Below are 20,325 nucleotides of genomic sequence, written 5' to 3'. Positions count from 1 at the left end.
GATTTGGTTGTTTTTTATACAGCTTACAAAGTAAATGCATATGATATGCCTTTTCATATTTTTGTTGGTATCAATAATCATGGAAAGACAATTCTCTTTGGTTATGCACTTCTTCGAAATGAAACAACTAGTGGATTTCAATGGTTAATGAAGGTATGTAAATTATTTAATTATCTTGTTAAGTTTGCGCAATCATTTTTTGATTTTATTTAATTAATTAGTAGTATAGTAGTATATATCCTTTGATATTTTTTCATGTGCTAATAACTTTGTATTTGATTAATATACTTTTGCAAATGTAATGAAGTCACCTAAAGTAATTTTAATGGACCAAGATCCAAGGATTACAGAGGCAATATCAAAAGAATTGTTATCCACAAAAACATGCTTTTTGTATATGGCACATTGCTACTAAATTTAGTAGTTGGTTTACTGCAATTCTTCGTAGTCAGTATTCAAATTGACGCACGGATTTCTACAAGCTATATAAGTTAGAATCATGTGAAGAGTTTAAACATTAATGGTATGATATGCTCACTAACAAGCAATAAGTGGTTTACATCAAATCAAGCATTTTTTGTTATCATGTTACCTTTGTAGCTTTTTTTTGGAGGAATGACAACAACCAGAAGATTCGAAAGTATAAATGCATTTTGTAAGCATATTGGCCATAACATCTCTACATATGAAGGAGAAGGAAAACTCAACCTCCTCAAATGGTGCAAAGAAGATGAAAAATTGTACTTCAATAGATATGGGATTGAACAAAATATTTTATTTGAAATGTTAGGTCTTTTGCTTAAAAAAAACCACCAATATGATGTTTGTCAACTTTTTATTCTTGTCAGTGTTATATTATCATTTTGACAATATTATTCCAATGAATATCATTCATTCTTAAATAATAATAATACAAATTTTACCATAGAAATAATAGTGGTTCACTAAAATAGAAATGTAATTTTATATAACACCTCTAAGCCTCTACTAATCAATAAAGTATTTTTATTTCTTTCATTTTGGATTTTATTATTTTTACTATTTAAGTAATAAAAATATTGACTCCATGTAAAACCCTAAATCTATGGGGGGAAATATAGCAGGGCACCAATACAACCCCACCAAATCATGCAAGTTTGTCCCAACAAAAAGTTAGTGGACTAAGGGTGTGGCCTCTCACACACTTTCTCTGATAAGGCTAGTGGTATTGGACAAAAAAGAACATGCAATGACTCAAGCTTGTGCCATTACATATACAAATAGAAATTGCGGACTCAAAAGGAATTGGTCATTGTTGCAAGAAACAATATTTTATTGTTGTGATACTTATTGACCTCATATCATCTTGAAATGTTGCAAGCGTAGTGGTTACAAAAAGAAAATGTAATGCAAATATGTATTTGTCAAAATTTACACTCAATAAAAACTTGAAATTTAAAGATTTTATTAATGTGATATATTTTTCTTAAATATGTGATAAAAATCAAAGAGTTAGTTTATTTTCAAAAAAATTTAAAGTTAGATTATTTTCATAAAGCAAAAAGAAAATTTGTTTAAAGCAAAATCCAAATACATAATTAATATCAAATTAAAAAGGGATAAATTGTAGATTACACCCCTAAAATTTGGGGGGTTTTTGGATTTTACATCCTGACATTTTAGAATTTGAATTTTACCTCCTAAATTTTAGAGGTATTTGAATTTTATTTTCTAAAGTTTTTGAGTATTTGGATTTTACACCCCGAAGTTTCTAAAGTTGGGGTTGTAAAATCTAAACACTCCTAAACTTCTGGGGGTTAAATCAAAATTCTGAAACTTGAAAGTGTAAAATTCAAACACCCTCAAATTTTAGGGGTGTAATTTGCAATTTACCCTAAAAAAAAATTAAACTAATTTTGATATCAAAAGAGGCTAAAGTGCAAACTACACCATTAATGTTTGGGAGTCTTTGAATTTTATATCCTAAAGTTTTAGAATTTTGATTTTACCTCTTGAAGATGTATATTGTTTGTATCAATAGCCCCTCAATTTATATTTTTTTCATTAGGTGCCACATAATCAAGTTACATGTGTTTAGTTTATCCAATAAAATAATATCACATGAGTACGTGGCAGAATAAAAATGACGTGAATAATAGACACAATCGATACCTATAATAAATTTCACAATAAATTTAGTTTTTCACAAATACTTATAATAAATTTCACAATAAATTTCATTGTAATTAAAATAATCAAATGTGATATAAACTAATCAACCCACCAATTTTACTCTATAAGAGGTTGTTTGGTGGTAGAGTGTTGTTTTTGGTTAACTTCTTTGAGTTGTGTAACTTGTGTTTCAACTTTGGAGGAGGAGGAGAAATGAGTGAAGGGTAATTTGGTCTCTTTAAAAAAAATATAAATGGTCAGGTGCCTTTCTCTTATTCCCATAAGAGTCTTCTCTATCCTATGTAAAAGCAAAAGCAATACTAAAAACGATTCCTAAATATGTAATGGTTAATGTATGCCTTTGGGGATACATTAACCGAACACTTTTTAATTTGTAACCCGTGACAGCCTCTAGAGTATTCTTCTTTTTGTCTCTATAGTTTCAGTTCTACAATCTTCTAGGCTCTAGTTTATTTATTTCTTGTCCAGATCAACTTCTAGAAAAATAGTCAAATTGTGGCTCCACAAAGTGATGTCTGGAGATTTCTAGAGAAAGAGAAAGAAAAGAGAAAGAGGTAGTACTTGATGTTGAACATTACTAACAGTTCACCGCATAGTAAGTTAAATAATGGTTTTTAGTTTTTTTAAAAATGCATGTGGATAAAAAAGTATGTAAAAATACGTGTAATATTATTTGAAAATTAAAAATATATATTTAAAATTATATACCAAACAGCCCTTAAACTTTTTTTTGTGTCCCTAGTATTTTCATTTTAAGATGACTAAAGGCAAGTGAAAGTACTAAACCAATGCATGGTGCTTGGTGCATTATAATTTTTTTTTTTAGTGATGTGGAACCTCTCCATGGCAAACCTTTGGACCCACGCCTATTGAGTTAACCCTTGGGCACAAGCCACCTGCAGAGACCTCTGGTCAAATTAAAAGGGGTAAAGCAAGAGTTAGATATCCTAACAATGCGTTTGAAAGTGTGAAGGAAGAGGAGAGTAAAAGATACAAGGGGAAGCAAAGGTGGGGAAGAAAATGGCTGTTTATTTCCCTTGATTTGATGTTTTGATGATCTAGGGGGCTGTAACCTATAACACCTTTGACATTGACAATTATACCCCTCATTTATTTTTATTTTATTTTGGATAATTTAATATTTATAATGGGAAGAAAAGTCCGTTCGGTTGGAAGAGTGGAAAAGTGGGAAGATGAAAAATTGTGGAAAGATAGAAAATATTTAGTTTTCCCTCTTGTATGTTCAGTTGGAGGAGTGGAAAAGTGGGAGGGTGGAAAAGTCTTTTGTTCAGTTGGAGAAAAAAATAGAAGGATGGAAAATGTAATTTATATAAATTGACTATTATTGATACTCATTTTCGCGACACATTTTCTACAAACCCGATTCAACCAAGCCCAACTTCCTTGTGGGCCCCATTCATGTGTTATATTATCTTTTATTCTTTTAAGCATGGCCCAAACCCGTGCGACTTATTGGGGAAAATTGAGGAAGTGTGGTTTGGATGATATGGGTCGGTTCCTTTTGGACCTTTTGCATGAGCCCAGCCCATGCGTGCTACCAAGTGGGCAAGGGACGCTGGTAGCAACTCAGGCTCATGAAGGAGGTCTTGTATCCAAAATTTCCACCCCAAAACAGCTTTTATACTCTGGGTGACTGTGACCTAAAGTTTCTGCCCAAACCTTTTTTTTCCTTTAAACATAGTTTGCTCTCATTGGCCAACTTCATGCTAGCCCTCACTTAGGTGAGCCTCCCAATGGTCTGAAATTTCTGACCAAAGGCAACCAATTAAAGAAAACCCACTTTCTTTCCAAAATCATGCTAAAAGTATACAAAACTCTTCCCTAAACAAAAGTTACCCAAGCCAAAACACCAAAATAGTATCATAGGGGATAAAAGCCTCTTCTACCACTCAAAAACCAGTCGAGAGCAACACCCCAAACTCTATATAAAACTCTCTCTTCAGCTCATAAACAGGCCAACCACGTTCTACCTAGAGACCTGAAACTTCAGAACAAAAACTCATTCATCCAATCAACAATCTTACAATTTTGAACCTTAGGGGTGGAAATATGGGTACAGGGGAACCTTCCCTCTCTTCCTCACAACCTCTCTCAATTTCCTCTTCTCGATGACTGTGGGTCGAAATTTCAGACCTGTTGAATCACGTTTTCCCCATAGAGCTGAAACTTGAGAGCAAAAACTCACTGAGCTAGGAAATATTCTCACAATTCTGAACCTTAGGGGTGGAAATATGGGTACAGAGGAACCTTCCATCTCTTCCTCACAACCTCTCTCATTTTCCTTTTCTCGGTGACTGTGGGTCGAAGTTTCAGACCTATTATGTTTTTACACTTTTTCTACACTTCTGTTATTAGCATTTTGATTTTCTCTTATAAAAGCACCATTAGCCTTTTGTTCATTATACATTTGGAATTTTGGGCTTGATTCTCCTTAATAAATACTTCTAAAGAACCCAAGGGGAGATTTGGACCATTCTCACATTTTTGGCCCTTGTCGCAAAACGTTCCCGACAACTATTATACCCTTATTACATAATATGTAAAAAAATAGATTTATTTGTACGCATTACATAATATAAAATTTATCACATCATATATATATAAATTTTTATTTTTATTTTTACTATTATAATGTAAAAATTATATTAGGTCACGTTGAAAAAAAAACGTTCAGGTCACGTTGAAAAAGAAAACAAAAAAAAAAAGAAGAAGAAGAAAGTACGTTGAAGTTCAAGTAACGTTTAAAAAAAAAAAAAAAAAGGAGAACGTTGAAAAAAAATAGGTGGGAAGAGGGTATTTTTGTAAACCATAACACTTTTCTCTCCAAATTTTCCTTCCAATTTGAAAGGGAAAAAAAAATGTAGGCTCGGAGAAAACTTTCTCCCCAATTTTCTCTCCTTCCTATTTTCCTTCTCCAAACAAACAGTGAAAAACAATATTTTCTACCCTATTTTCCTTCCTCTATTTTTCATCCTCCATATGTTCCACCCAAACGGACGGACCCTTAAACCTTAAACAAATGTTATTAACAGTGCACTTAGGCATACTTAAAGCTAAAACCCAATTGTATAAACACTTCGTTTGGCCAATCCAAAGCTCATTTAGTGGAAAGCACTATAGACACACTTTTTGGTGCTTTTTGGAAATGCACAAAGCATGACTAGACGTACTTTTTAAATTTTATTGCTAAGGTATGAATCATTAAAATTAATTGTTTGATCTCGAAGGAAATGACATACACAGTTGATTTATTATACAAACAATGTTCTTAAGGTGTTGTATTACACAAAATAAAAAGTATTTAAATGTCAAAATATACAAATAATGTTAATATACAATTTTTGTCCTTTTTAGTCTTTAACTTTTAGATATATATTGATTGAATCATGTAGATCATTTAATCATAAGTCATAACTATTACTATTAAGTATTTTTATAATACACAAAAGAGTTATATAAAATGTTATATTTAAACTTTCTATGATTTAAAAATATACTATATTAAATTTTAAGAAAATTGAAATAACTTATGTAAAATTGAAACTTACAAACATTATACAATTGCACTTATATGGTGGGTAAAATATATAAATCAAATTTATATATTTTAAACTTATATGATATGAATATTTCTATTAGAGTTTATTGGATATTATATTTGAAAAATGTATATTTAGTGCTTGCGCTTTTATATTTTGTGCTTAAGATCTAAGAGGCTTGTGCTCTTAGTATTCACATTGGTAAAACCATAAATTTAGCAATATGGCTTCACAAAAAGCTACTTTATCTATTTTACTTTTTCACTTTACAATACACCCAACACCCAACATCAATAGATCTATATTTTTAGCTATTTAATTAAAATAATATAAAAAATTATTAAAAAGTAGTGTGAATACAACCAACAGAGATTTTTTTTATTTATTAAAAAGCAATATAAACACAACAATTTAATAATTTTATTTATTTTTTACATATGAACTACAGTGCATCGGGCACTAAAAAATATGACTTTGGCTCAATCAATATAGCCACATTTTGATATTTGATAATAGTGCTAAAAATAGCAATATAACTATTAAGCACCACCAATACTATTACTCTAAGTACGTTTGACACTTTTACCAACATTGCCTTGAACCTCACCTTTGTCCCAAGATGCATCAATTGAGCTTGACAATTATATCACACATTTGTTAAAAACAAAAGTTAACTGATACCTTAAGACATTGGCTAAGAAATATTTTTAAAATCTTTTTATAAGAAAAAAAAAAAGTTAACTTTTTTGACAATTTTTATATCTTTCATAAAAGTGGTATTAAAAATTTTATAAAATAATCTATTAACAAATATCCTAAGAATACCTATTAATTAGAATATTTATTAAATTTAAAGCAATAAGAGTGGAAAAAAAAAAAAATCCCAAGTCAATAAACAGTGGTATCCCTTGCTAGAAACCCAGAAAATCCATAACAATTCCGAAACACTACCTCATATTCCTTTTTTTTTTTTTTTTTTCATACGGGTTGAGGGAGATAAACAGAGTTATACAAACCACAAAAGAGCGGAGTTATGCCAGCATTAGTGTATAGGCATTCTGGTTGCCACATAAGCTACAGACAAAACCTGCTCTACAACAACTTTAGGGACTGAGTACAATTTGGAAGTTAATCCATCCAGCTGTAAATGATTTATATCTGCCCACAAAGTCCTTTCTTGCCAGTTTGGAACTTTCTTCTTGGTCAAAACCTGGACTAGCCTCCACCATAGTGTTTTGCCTTGAGAGTTGCCTTCACCGTAGCTTCCAGTGTGGCCCCATAAACTGTTTTTACTGTGCTGCTAGCTGCTCCCCAAAACAAGATATCTCCCCGCACATTCTTTATCTCAAAAGCATACACACTCCCCCAAGCCTTTTACCTCATATTCCAATATCATTAACATGGGAAACCATTATAATTTAATTATAATACCATCATTATTGACAGTCACAGCAACAACATATTGAGCAACACCCAAAAAAAAAAAGTGAGGAAGACGAAATAGAGAGGAGATTTAATAGCCGGTGCAACATCAAATCAAAACCGAATATAAATAATTTTTATAAAAAAAAAAATTAGAGAAGAAATGCATAGAAACTACCCAAAAAACATATAGCTATGATTATGAAGAAGAAATATATTATTTCAACACTCTTAAAATTCACACATTTAGGAGTGTTTGGATTTCATGTTTTCATAACTCATAACTCTGGTTTCATCACTCATAACTCAAAAATGGTAGGACCCATGACTGAGAGGCTTGTTTGGATTTTGTTTCCAGATATTGTTTCCATCACTCAATTTTCTGATTTTTTAGTGATGAGTTATGAAAACTGAAAACACATTTTTTTGTATTTTCAGTTTCCATAACACTATTTTCAATAGCATTTTCGTAATTAAACATACACTGAGAGAGCCACTAGTCAGGTTAGCCGCAACTTTTGACCCCCTTTTTTTTCTCTCAGTGGGTTCGGTGAGGTGGTCTTCTTCTTCTTCTTCTTCTTCTTTTTTCCTTTCACACAGGTCTTCTTCTTCTTCCATTTTTCTTTTCCCTTTCACACTGCTGGTATGGTCTTCTTCATCTTCCTTTTTTTTTCCTTCTTCTTTTCTTTCCTTTTCACATTGGGTTTCTGGGTTTGGTTGCATTTTTTTTCTTTTTTCTTTTTTCTTTTTTCTTTTTTCCTTTTCACCAGGTTTCTGGGTTCTCTTCTTCTTTTTTTTTTTTTTTTTTCTTCTTGTTCTTTCTAATTTCTTCACTTCTCACGATCTTTTCTCTAACACACAAACACAAACACAAACCCACAAACATGTGCATCCACACAAAAAAAAACCAGCCAATTTTAAAAAAAAAACCCACCCCATCGCGCCGCCTTACACATTGGAGAGATGGGTGTTGTTCACCAATGACGGTCTCGACGAAGCAAGAGAGCTTCTGAAATTTTTATGGGTTCAAGTTTGTGTTTTGGGAGAGATGAGTGTTGTTGCTGCTGTTATTGTTGTTGTTGTTGTTGTTGTTACTGTTTTTGTTTTGTGGTTGAAGCTGATTTTGTTAACAGAAGGGTCTAACCATTTTACAAGAATGGATCCCACAAAAAAGTAGAAAAATTGAGTGATGAGAAGGTGAGTGAAGTGTGCCAAACGGGTGGGTATAGAAAATTGAGGTATTTTAAGTGATGAAAATTGAGTAAAGAGTAATGAGTGATGAAAAAAAAAATCCAAACAGGGCCTTAATATCCACACTTTTATTAATGTCAACATGATGTGAAATGTTGGATTAGATGTGAACAATCACTGATTGTCTCCAGAAAAAAAATTTGGGTTTGAAAAAAAAAAGTTTTATGTTTTGAATTGGAGTTCGAGTAATGTATACGCATAGAGCTTATATTAATCATTTCTTTTTTGAAAATTTTTATATAAAAATTAAAAAAAACTGTCAAAAAAATAAATCACTTTTTTTACTTTTTCATAAAAATTTCTTAAAATAGTTTACTAACGTTTAGTAAAACCCTTGAACTGATACAAGCCAAAATACATTGAAATGAGCCAATTAGATATGTGAAAAGATAAATCATATATCTCTGTCTATAGTCTACTAGCTCACTTCTTCAGTTTTTTTTAATTAATATTAAAAAAATACCTTCTTCAATTCTTTTTTTTTTATTTTTTTAAATTAAGCTATAATTCTTAAGATTTCACTTATAAAAATATTAACTTTTTTATTATTAGAAATATTGTTTTATTTTTTAAAAAAATCTTTGAATATGCGCATAATCTTCAACTACTATACACTACTGTGCACATACTTAGTGTGCGTTTGGCATGAATTATTTTTATCAACTTATTTTCGCTACTATTCATGGTCCCATTGCACTTTTTGGTACTATTCATAGGCCCTGCTGTACTATTTCAGCTAAATTTTACCTCATGCTCTATTTGTTTCGATGGAAAACATTGTGTAAAGAGAGTTTTCCGTATTTTCCAGTGTTTGGTAGTATTATAATAAATAAGTCAAAAGAAAACTATTTTTAGTCAGTATAAAAAGTATGGTTTATTTTAAAATATTATTTTCCACTAAATATTTTTTGGAAAACAACTCTATCTCACAATAAGCTAAATAAAGGAAGTTGTGAGTTTATTTTTCAACTCATTTAAGATTGCTACTAAATATAGGAAAATGAGATAGTTTTATGAAAAATGTTTTTTGAAAAATGACTTATTTTCTAGAAAACATCATTACTGAAACAAATAGAGCATTAATCTACAATACTTTCAGCAAAAAAAATCAGTTTCAACAAAATAAAGTAAATCATAAACAGACCTTCAATGTGGTCCATTTGTTGGTTTTCTTTTTCTTTTTCTTTTTTCCAATTACACAATCACATAAATGTTATTAGATAGTTATAACATTTTTTTTATACAAGATAGAAATTCTACTCTAACTTAATCTAAGTGTGTGTGTGTGTGAAACTCCCTCTTAGAGACTTGAACCTCAACTCCTACCCCCGCACCCCACAAACACTTAATACTTGTGGAGTGACCCTTGCGCTAAGGGTTTGCCCCACAATTTGGGACGTGCCCTTGTTGATGTTGATGGGTTGGTTCCTTCGGGTACTCTTCTTCAATAAATTTATCCTTATTTACAACAACAACAAACAAAACAAAAACAATTAAGGTTATGTTTAGTAATAGTTTTTGTTTTCTATTTTCAAAAACTTGTTTTTGGAAATATAAAGAAAAAAAAATTTTCCTGTATTTTTGAAATCAAAAACATGTTTGGTTAGTTGAAATAAAAAAAAATAGTTTTTTTAAGGAAAAAAAATAGAAAATACTAAAATATGTTGTTATTAGGATTTGTACTCTATTGCTAACTCATTAAATGAGATAGATTTATTAAATTATATGCGTATTTTATTGACTTTTGAAAATTAGAAACTGAAAACAACATTTTGCATGTTTTCAGTTTCCTTCACAAATTGAGTTTTGAAAACAGTTTTTGTTTTTTTGTCTATTTTGGGTTGCCAAACAAGTTTTTTAGTCTCAAAAATATAAAATTGTTTTTGAAAACAGAAAATAATGAGAAAAAACAATTACCAAACATACCCTTAGTAGTTAGGTCATAGGTGCATGGATAATAATTCAAAAATATACATCATAATTATTAAATTTTATATTTAAATATAAAATAGAAGAAAAAAAAACATTTAGAATAAAATATCTATAAATGGGCTTGTTACTTAAATACTAAAGTACCCATATATATATATATATATAGACACACACTTTTTAATGACTTAAAAAACATCCTTTCATACATTTGGCTGCTTATTACAATGGCCAACTAGGGTTATGTGATCTTATTTGTGCTTTTTTTTCCCCGGAAGTAGAATGGATGATCGAGACCATCTTTTCTATGAGTATTTCTCTACCAAAAGAATATGTACGAAATTCATTCTCAAAAAAAAAATAAAAAGGTACGAAATTCATTGGATAGTTCATACACTAAAAGAAAAGGAATAAAATCACTTTATTCATTTGCGTGGTCTCCTACAATATATCATATCCATTATAACAAGAATTGTAATAGTTCTCGATGAGCAACTTAAATATAAAGGCCTCATTCAAGCAATCAAATATGATGTTAATTCTAGACTTACAAATCGTAAAAAGATGTCAAAAACTCAATTTCATATTGGGGGTCTTTCCTTGCATACAGCATATGATATGTATCTTTATTTTTATAATTTTGGTTTGGTCTAATATTATGATTGGAGTAGGGTATGGTCCTGCATTGCAAGCCATTTTTTTTTAAAGGAGTTTTCAACCTATGGTGTTCACTCCTGACGAGCTCTCTTTGTCATCAGACCAAGACACCAATCGATTTTTGGTGTAGGCAGCAAGGAAGTCAATACCATACCGAAGACTGTACCGGTTTGGCCACCGGTACGATATATTTCGGATACCGGTCAATACCAATGTACCGTTTCGGGTTTACCGCTATTTTATATATATATATATATACACACACACACCAAAATCTCTAGAACCATGTTTATAAACATATAATATTTCACTTATATTATAGTAAATATAAAAGTTTATCATAGAACATTACCTTAATTCAGAACAAATTATTCATAGTTTTAGACTTTAGTATCAATTAAAAGAAAAAAAAACACAATATAAAAAATAAAAAGCTTAGTTTTTCATTGCATACTAAGAAAACAAATAATACTAATAAGTTAATGTAAATAAGTTACCATTATGCCCTTACAAAAATTCAAAAATTACAAAACTAAAAAAAAAAAGCTTTTTTTCTGTACCGGCCGGTATTGCCTGAAATTGGCCGGTATGGCCGGTACGGCCGGTATTTTTTCCGGTACAATATAGAAGTGTACCGGTACCGGTGCACTGACCGGTACGGTATCGACTACCCTGGTAGGCAGGAACTAAACCCTAAATTTCTTATTCAACCATTAGAGATTTTACCAATTGAGCTAACTGGAACCCATCATTGCAGCCCATGTTAATCTGTGGTTTTGTAATGTTTTTAGCAGTTTGTTTTAGAGGGGATAATTATTAACAATTCATCCCAACTATTACGTACATATTAATTTGATTAACCACAAAGCCTCATCTGGGGTGGTGGCGCAGTTGGCTAGCGCGTAGGTCTCATAGCTTCTGAGTGATCCTGAGGTCGAGAGTTCGAGCCTCTCTCAACCCAATACCCTCTTTTTGGCCTATTTGTTTTTTCTCATGCACAAACAAGCATTGAATCTACAGTATTGGTATATACTATATGATTGTGGGTTGATCTCACCATTAAAAGCTAAAACTCAGATGCAACTGTTTTAGCAAAAGTCAAGCACAAGACATCAATTATAAAAAAGCATTCAATAAATTGAACTAATTTGAAGAAAATATTAGTGGTAGACTGCTAGTCAAATATATATTACATAATTCACATCTGTCTACCAATTACAATTACAACTGAGTTTGAAGTCAAGTACAAGACATCAATTATAAAAAACATTCAATAAATTGAACTAATTTGAAGAAAATATTAGGTGGTAGACTGCTAGTCAAATATATATTACATAATTCACATCTTTCTACCAATTACAATTACGACTAAGGGATTTGCATGCACATTTGGAACCAAATCCAAGTCAAATTGAAATCGAACAGCCACCAAAATCACACACTACAAGTTTGCTTACTATATACATGACCCCAACCACCAGAGCAATTCGTTATATTACAATCCCAAAAAAATGCCCAAGCAATGCTACATATACAAAAAAATTCATTATATTTTTCACAATAATTAAATTAGCAAATCTTTTTTGCTAGCTCTCGTCTAGACCCACCAGGAACATAACTTTTTACTTACTATTAACAATCTGCCACATTAACAGTTGTCAAATTTTGTGTCTAGCTTTTCTCAAAATGCCCAAGACCATCACAATTCATTATACTACTAAGTAATAATCCCCATAATTGTAATGACAACCCCTTCTAATACATAAATCCTGGAAAATACCTCGTTCTTTTTTTCTCTATTTGAAAAATAAAAAATCATTCAACTGCCATCCTTGCCAGTCACAAATTTTGGATGCGTGTAGCTCAAATATGCCACTCATTAATCATGTAGAACACTCCCCGTTCTTAACATCAATGCTTTTGAAGATGCCGATTAATTGAAACCAAGAGCAGAAATGCAGTTAAAACTTAAAAAGCAATTAGAAATTCTAATTTCGAACTTGACGTATCACTATAACTTCTTTGAACAATTTCTGTTCTCCAAGATGCACCTTGTATGTAAATACAACTGCTGATTCGCAAGCATCGAATCTACAGTATTGGTAATAAGAACAAATAAAGCAACTTTACAACGAAAAATTCAAGCCTACTAATTTTCTATCAATTTCTCTTGTTTATCGTTCTCACAGATTTTCATTCCGAGTCACACTCTTATTTCTAGGGAAAAACTTCCCAAACCCATTTCGGGATTTCTCAGAGGCATTGGATGGGTTTAGTGATAACGATGACTCACTTTCATTACTGTTCTTTGAAAGACTTGAACCATCACTGACTATTTTCATAGATTCAGAATCTCTTTTTGGCAAATTCAGGTTGCTAATTTGCAATTTCAATGGTTCTCTACTAATTTTAGGCCCTTGCATTCCCTCACTAGTGAGTTCCAAAGGCTTTTCAGAGTCAATCAGGAAGTCTTCCAGTGTTGCAAGAGACTTCAACTGCTGGCCAAGGGATGCAATTGTTTTCTGACACTCAGCAAATTTACTCGCAGCCGCTGCAAGTTCCTTTTCCTGTCATAAACATTAAGACATCAAACCAGTATATTGAGGAAAGCAGTTGGTATTTTTTTTTTTTTTTTTTAAAAAAAGCACTTGTTTGCTCAATTGGAAATCTATAAGATGCAGATTTGTCAGGCCTCTGATTTCTTTTTTTCTTATTGGTAAGTACCCAATGGGTCTTGAACCCAGGGACCTCACATCTCTTATAGTCCCAATTCAGTTTAGCAGTTTAAGGGGGTCTTTCAACACATGACTTCTAAAAACTACTCAATTTGCTTTCAAATTTACTTTCTATCTGTGAAGGCATATTTGCTTTCATTTGGTTGGGAATGTATCTTCAAATTGCTTAAATCAAGTATCTTCCAGAGAAGGGTAGGACTCTATTTGGGTATGAAGATATTGAACTTGAAACTAATTGGCAGAATGGCAGTTCGACAAGCAGCATCATGCAAAGACTAGTTAACTAAAATGGGCAGCACATAAACAGCCACAGCAGATGGTAATAATCCATATCACGTACCTACTGCATGGTAGCCTTTAGATGTACTTTTACAACTTAAAAGCATAATTGCTTTTATTTGGTTAGGGAGTAGGGACCGTCTCGAAACTGCTAACAGGAAATACCTAAATCTTACTTTGTGGTCAAGTAGCTTAACAGAAAAATTGAAAGATAGTTTCAGAAGTTGAAAATTGAACTTGAGGCTAATTGGTAGTTCCATGCGGCCTAATTAATGAAAATGGGTTATCGCATCATCCGCCTACCAGACATAAACAAGTAATAACATATGTCTTAAGTATTACATAATTTGCATTGTAGCACATGCCATCTTTTAAGGAAGACTTTCCGACAGAGACCACAGCATATGCTTCTTTTTCTTGTAAATACTTGAAATGGGGTCATAACAGTTGTATGAAATCAGTAGTCACTACCAATCATGCGCTAATAATAAGGCATTCATGGATTTTAAACAGCCAATGTGTCATTAACATTTAACACTACCAGTACTGTTTCCTAATAGGAACACGATTTTCTGCATTTTAAATATATTAAAATTGCAAAAGGAATTTGATGAGTTTTCAAATATATATATTCCTGTATACTAAATAAGAACAGATTATTGTTTAGCTGTCTTAGCAAACTAACCTGCTTTATCTTCAATTCACCATTAGTGTTTGTCAAACGCAGAAGCTCAGCTTCACGGTGGAGCTCGGCTTCTCTTTTCATTCTTAAAAGTTCATCCTCCAATTTCTGATACTTGACCACATTTTCTGCTGAAGAAGCATGCTCCTTCTCGACCTCTTCTTCTAATGAACCAACTTTCAAAAGCAAGGTTTTGACCTCAGCTTCAACAACTCTGAGTTGTGACTCTGCCATTTCCCATTTTGTTTGGGTAACCTTTACTTCTTGATCTGCTGCATGCTTTAATTCGTTCACTAGTTCTAACTGAGTCTGCAGTTCTACCAACCTTACCTCTGCTTCCTTAAGCTGACTCCTTGATGTCTCCAGCTGCTTTTGGCATTCAGTTAAAACTATCTGTAATTCCACTTTTTCGGACTCCAAATTCTCTAACTTTTCCTCCAGTTCAGCAGTCCTGTTAATCATGGCTTCAAGTTCTGCTTTCATAGGGCTTTCAGCAGCATTGGCTTGATCCAAAGCAGGCCCTTTTTCAAGGGAATGGCTCCCACTTTTTGTGTCTGGCAAAGCTGCAAGCCTTTCCATTTCAAGGAAATCATCCATGAGATTGATTTCTACTGAAGAGACCGTAAGGCTCCTTCCAAGAGCCTTCTCATTCTTATGCTGATCAAGTTCTGTGATTAGAGAAGATGCCCATGAGTCAGAACGGCTTGATTCACAATAACTAGGTTCCAAGCGACTCATTTTGCGCATATCAGTTTCAACCGCAAGTAGCCTTTCCCCACTGTCCGACTGGCTATCTGTGAAAGATTCCACACAAACTGAGGAGACAGTAAAGGACTTGCGATCATTAGCAGGGAAAGCTCTACGAGCTGTAGCTTTTAGCCTGCGGCACTCAGCTTCAAGCTTAGCCACCTTCTTGATGCTTTCTAGATGTTGTTTGCTGGCTGTTTCAGCAGCCTGTGTGCTCAAGTCCCTCTCCATAATCCTGATTTCTATCTCCTCAGCTCGAGAAAGGAGATCAAGTTTGAGGGCTGAGTTTTCTTTCTCTACAGCCTCAAGCTTTGGGCGGAGATCAGAATCAATTGAAGCAGCAGCTTCAGCTTTAGCAGCCTGAAGTTGAGCCTGAAGCTCAGAAAGCTGTCTGTCAAGCTCAGACTTTGTAGATTCCCATTCATGAGTTTTCTTCGCAACAACTTCAGTGATCTTATTATCTTGATCTTCTCTGGATTGTCTAAGCTGCCTCACACATTCTTTCAATGCTCCATCAAGATGACCAACACGATCTTCAAGAGCTGAGTTCTTCTTGTTGGCAGCCTCAAGTTGTTGCTTTAAAGCTAATACTTCATTTTCAGACTTCTCCCAGCCTAGCATTAGAAAGGCAGTCAAGGAAACCAGTTTATTACACACATATGGTGGCCACTAAAGGAAATTTAAAATCAATAAGTAATAGCCCCTAAAAAGAGGAGCTCACCAAACACCAAACAAAAAGTGTTCCCATAATAATTAAACTTTAAATATACCTACTTAAGATTGGTGAATATCATTCCTAACTTATTAAAAAACAAAAACAAGAACAAAAAGACTCCCTAAACTTTGTGTTCCTGGAAGTTTTAATATCAATTCCTGATTAATAATTCATGCAAATACTTGATATATATGATTTAAGGGGGAAAATGTAACAAAAATATATTCTTTTGAAATAAACATCATAACATGATGCCTTGATTATAACCTCACACGTCACCCCTCCCTCAATATTGTTTAACAATATTTCTCCCTGAAATTTGTTCTTGGACTTTCAGAAATGGTGTGACCCTAAATTTACCTTTTCACAACACAAGTTTAGATTTATTTGATGTAACAAAAGTAATATTGCAACCTGATTTCCCATAGGAGTTCTACATCTTCTTTTTTTTGGCCACCATTGTTTAAGAGAAATTTCATGAATAAAAACAGTTGAAGAAAGAATACCTGAGACAGCTTCTTCAGCAACTTTGGCATGCTGCTTTACCAAGTCTTCTTTGGCACTAATGTTCATAAGAGCAGCAGATAGTTTCTCCGTTAAGGTCTTCACACTATCATTAGCTTCTTCATCAACAATTGCAACTTTAGATGTGACTTCTGGTGATTGAGTACTTTGAGCTGGATATGCCTTTCACAACGTAGTAAATAAAATAAGATTTTGTTCTACCACATCATTCAAAGGGAAAAACCAATCTGAAACTTACAAGAGACCAAAATCATGCAACATTTCTAGATCACAACATTCATCCTTTAAAGGAATTATAATTGAGTCAAGGAAGTACACAACACCACAAATTTCATACAAAGCTCATCTAGACAACTCACACTGCAAGGAATCACATGTATATTTATAATTCAAATGATAACTATTATCAGAGAATAAAATATATTCAGAACATGACTATTATCAGAGAATAAAATATATTCAGGACATGCTTGATTCAGAACACTTTCTAACTAGTGGTGAGAACAAGAAAACCTATCTACAGCTAAAGTTCTCATATTGTTTTAACACCTCATTTCCTTTGTTTTCTTCAAAGGAACCCAAGGCTTAAGTTGATAATATCTGCATCTTTTATTAGTACATTCCATCCATAGCTTATGTCACCTCCGAATCTGATAAGGTGAGAATTGCAGAATAATTTATTCTCATGAGACCATGAAAACAAAGTGATCAATAAAGCCCTTGTTCCTCAAAAAGTTCATTGCCAAACTGATTTGTGACTTCTTGATATTCCAGTTTGCAGCTTCACAGTGAACTAACTCCAACAGCTAAAGATGAAATTTCTGAACTCTATTCAATGTTCTCTATTTTCCATATCAACAATTGTTGCCGATGACCCTTTCTTTCATTGTTTTATCAGTTTAACTTGTCTAATTTCACAGAAAAGTGAATGTTTGAAGTAAATTCAAATTGAGGGACAAAGGTTGATTCAAAGTATTGAAAGAAATGAAATTATGAGTGAAGATAATATGAATAAAACAACAAGAATCAAAGTAAAACAGGCAATGAGAATGATGAACTAAGAATTAAACATATGGAAAAATTGACCAAGAAGATAGAAAGAACACTGAAAGTAAAAAAGAAAGCCAATGAGGGAAAATTAATATTTGTAAAGAGAAATAACTATGAAGAGAAGTTTATATGTGCTAGGGAAGGGAAGAGGAACTCCACAAACAAAAAGCATCCCAAAGATGTGGACTAAAAAGCTGCATTATCTCGTCTATCTGAATAATCATTAAAAGATTTGTAAGGTTTTCCCCTGGTTATGAGGAATATTCCGTGATAATCCTATACGAAGTAATAAAATAAAAGTTATGGGACAAGGTATCTTGAGTTTTTTTATATTTTTTGCATCTTTGGGTCTATAAAAATTCCTATTCTAAGGTATCACACTTGAAAGTTGAAAGAGGAAAGGTAACAGGTTGATAGTTCTGTTGCAGGAAAACAAGCCAAGCTTCATGTGGAAATGGCTATTAACAACCTTAGTTTTTGGTATTTCAACTGAACAATTTTGTTTAGAGTTTAGACAACACTGATATAGTTTAACAGTCAATACTTTAGATTAATTGACCAGTTAACTGAATATTATGAGAGTCAATCACATAGAATGTAATCAATCAGAGAGCAAATTCATTGCAGACTCACTGTTGTATAACTCAACCCCTGCCCCTCCCAGCAGGTGATTACAGTTTTTTCTTGTCTTAATCTATACATCAACTAGTATAAACTTTAAGCTTCCACATCCACACACTCACATAACTATTTTCATGGACACCCTGGACGAACTCAAGAGTCAAGACATACACTTTTAGAATTGCCACCTTTTGCTTCTGTGATCACATTGGTCTAGATAGTTTTTGTCATTGCAAAGCGTATTTGATACATGAAGGAAAAAATGTCCCATGACACCAACTTTCCAGAGTCATAATAAGTAAACAAAAGAGGAAAAGGAAAGGAGAAGAAAGAAGTGGTCTCTGATTATAATGGCATGAATATTTCAACAAAATGAGTCAAGACATTTGAACTACATTTAATATAATTCCTTTTTAGTACAGAAAAGAAATTGCCTACAAATAGTCGTTAACAAAGGGGATAAAAAAGAATGAATTGGGCAAGAAATGATCATTATCTATGCAAATCCCAGTTTTTCATACAATTCAACAACCCAAATCGTCAAATGGATTCCTTCACACCACAAATCCCAAAACCACCTACCTGCTCATCAGAAAATCTTTCAGAATGAGAAGATAATGATCCCGAACTCTCGGTCTCACCAGGGCTCTTCTCTGAAGACTTTCTTCGCCATAGCCAGCTCCGCCGGTCCATTTCGAATCCCAGCAAAGCTTCACCTCAGTAGCCTCTCACATAGACTTTCATCTACAACTTCATAAATAAAAAACCAGCAACCGTAAGTGCTACATTGAGAAACAACCACCAAATAAAAGCAACACCAGAGCTAACAAACTTTGAACCTTCACTGCTTGAAATTTAAAATGAAAATCTTACAATTAAAACCAGGGAACAAGCACATCATCCACAACTATAAAAACCCTGTCATGGGTTTGTGTTGTATGGGAAATTCTGAGCTTCCAAACGGTTGTAAGCAACCAAAAGAAGCAATAAGATATAACCAACTGTTTAACCCAAAAGAGGTTGGATATACTGGTAATTACCAGCTTTACTTACAATTCACTCCACAGTCCAATCTACCCTGAACAATATTAGAAAAAAAACTTATAAACCTTTTTACACCAACCCAGAAGAAAGGGAAAGGCCATGTAGTCTGAAATAGAAAGGGAAAAGCAATAAAAACAATTTATTTGAACTGTATAACTAATTAACAATTTATTTACTTCAAGCACAATATTCGAACAAACTGTTTATCATTACCTACCAAATTCCCCAAATTTTACGCCATACGATATGTGTATGTGTCTGTGTCTGTGTGTGAGAGAGACAGACAGACAAAAAAACCAAAAAAACCAAAAAAAAAAAGTTGGGAGAGGACCACAAAGGAGTATGAAATAGACAATACCCACATTTCAAAATATCTTGAAGAAAACTAAGAAAGAGCCAAAGACCCACTTCAAATACAACTCAATACATATCACATGATGAAAACCAACAAGAAAAGAAGAATACCCATTTCGAGATAGCTGAAAATGTTGAATCCCATCAAAGCCAAACCGCAATAACTAAAGGCCTCTCTGGAAGCTGAATGAAAATGAGAGAACACACACAAGCTTTGACAATGTGCAGAGAGAGATCTGATGAGAAATGTCAGAAGAAAATGTATAGTATTATTGTATAGGGATTGATGAAGTAGACAGACACATGGAGAATATTGAAATACTGTACTTCGTATTTGTTTTTAACTCTTTTTTTTTTTTTAAGTTTACTTTTGTTTCTGTGTTGAAAAATCAAAATAATTAAGAAAAAATAAAAAGTTGGACCATGTGAGAACATGTAGTTAGGAGGAATGGTATTAAAAAAGTCTAGACCTACGTTTTTAACTTTGTTTTTTTAATGTTGCTGAGCTTTAGCTTAGAGGTACCTACTTTTTCAAATGGAGATTGCATTATTCCCGCCCTTGAATATGGGACTTGTCACTTC

At 32.8% G+C, this 20,325-nt stretch overlaps 1 protein-coding gene across 3 annotated transcripts; it reads right to left on the bottom strand.

Moving 5' to 3' along the window:
* Positions 1-12,980: 12,980 nt before the first annotated feature.
* Positions 12,981-19,985, bottom strand: LOC142631982 (filament-like plant protein 3). 3 transcript variants are annotated; one of them, XM_075806390.1, is made up of 5 exons: positions 19,855-19,985; positions 18,928-19,095; positions 16,656-16,836; positions 14,691-16,048; positions 12,981-13,558 (listed from the first exon to the last, which is right to left on the bottom strand). In XM_075806390.1, the coding sequence occupies exons 2-5, from the start codon at positions 19,036-19,038 to the stop codon at positions 13,175-13,177; spliced, it is 2,034 nt and encodes a 677-aa protein (XP_075662505.1). In that variant the 5' UTR covers positions 19,039-19,095; positions 19,855-19,985; the 3' UTR covers positions 12,981-13,174. The 3 variants fall into 3 exon arrangements, with proteins under 3 accessions (XP_075662505.1, XP_075662507.1, XP_075662506.1); XM_075806392.1 differs by lacking the exon at positions 19,855-19,985 and adding an exon at positions 19,607-19,621; XM_075806391.1 differs by lacking the exon at positions 19,855-19,985 and adding an exon at positions 19,219-19,359.
* Between the last annotated feature and the right edge of the window lie 340 nt (positions 19,986-20,325).

The sequence above is a fragment of the Castanea sativa genome, chromosome 4 (genome assembly GCF_040712315.1).
Source record: "Castanea sativa cultivar Marrone di Chiusa Pesio chromosome 4, ASM4071231v1".
In the NCBI taxonomy this organism is placed as follows: Eukaryota; Viridiplantae; Streptophyta; class Magnoliopsida; order Fagales; family Fagaceae; genus Castanea; species Castanea sativa.
This window is presented reverse-complemented; position numbering and strand designations above follow the sequence as displayed.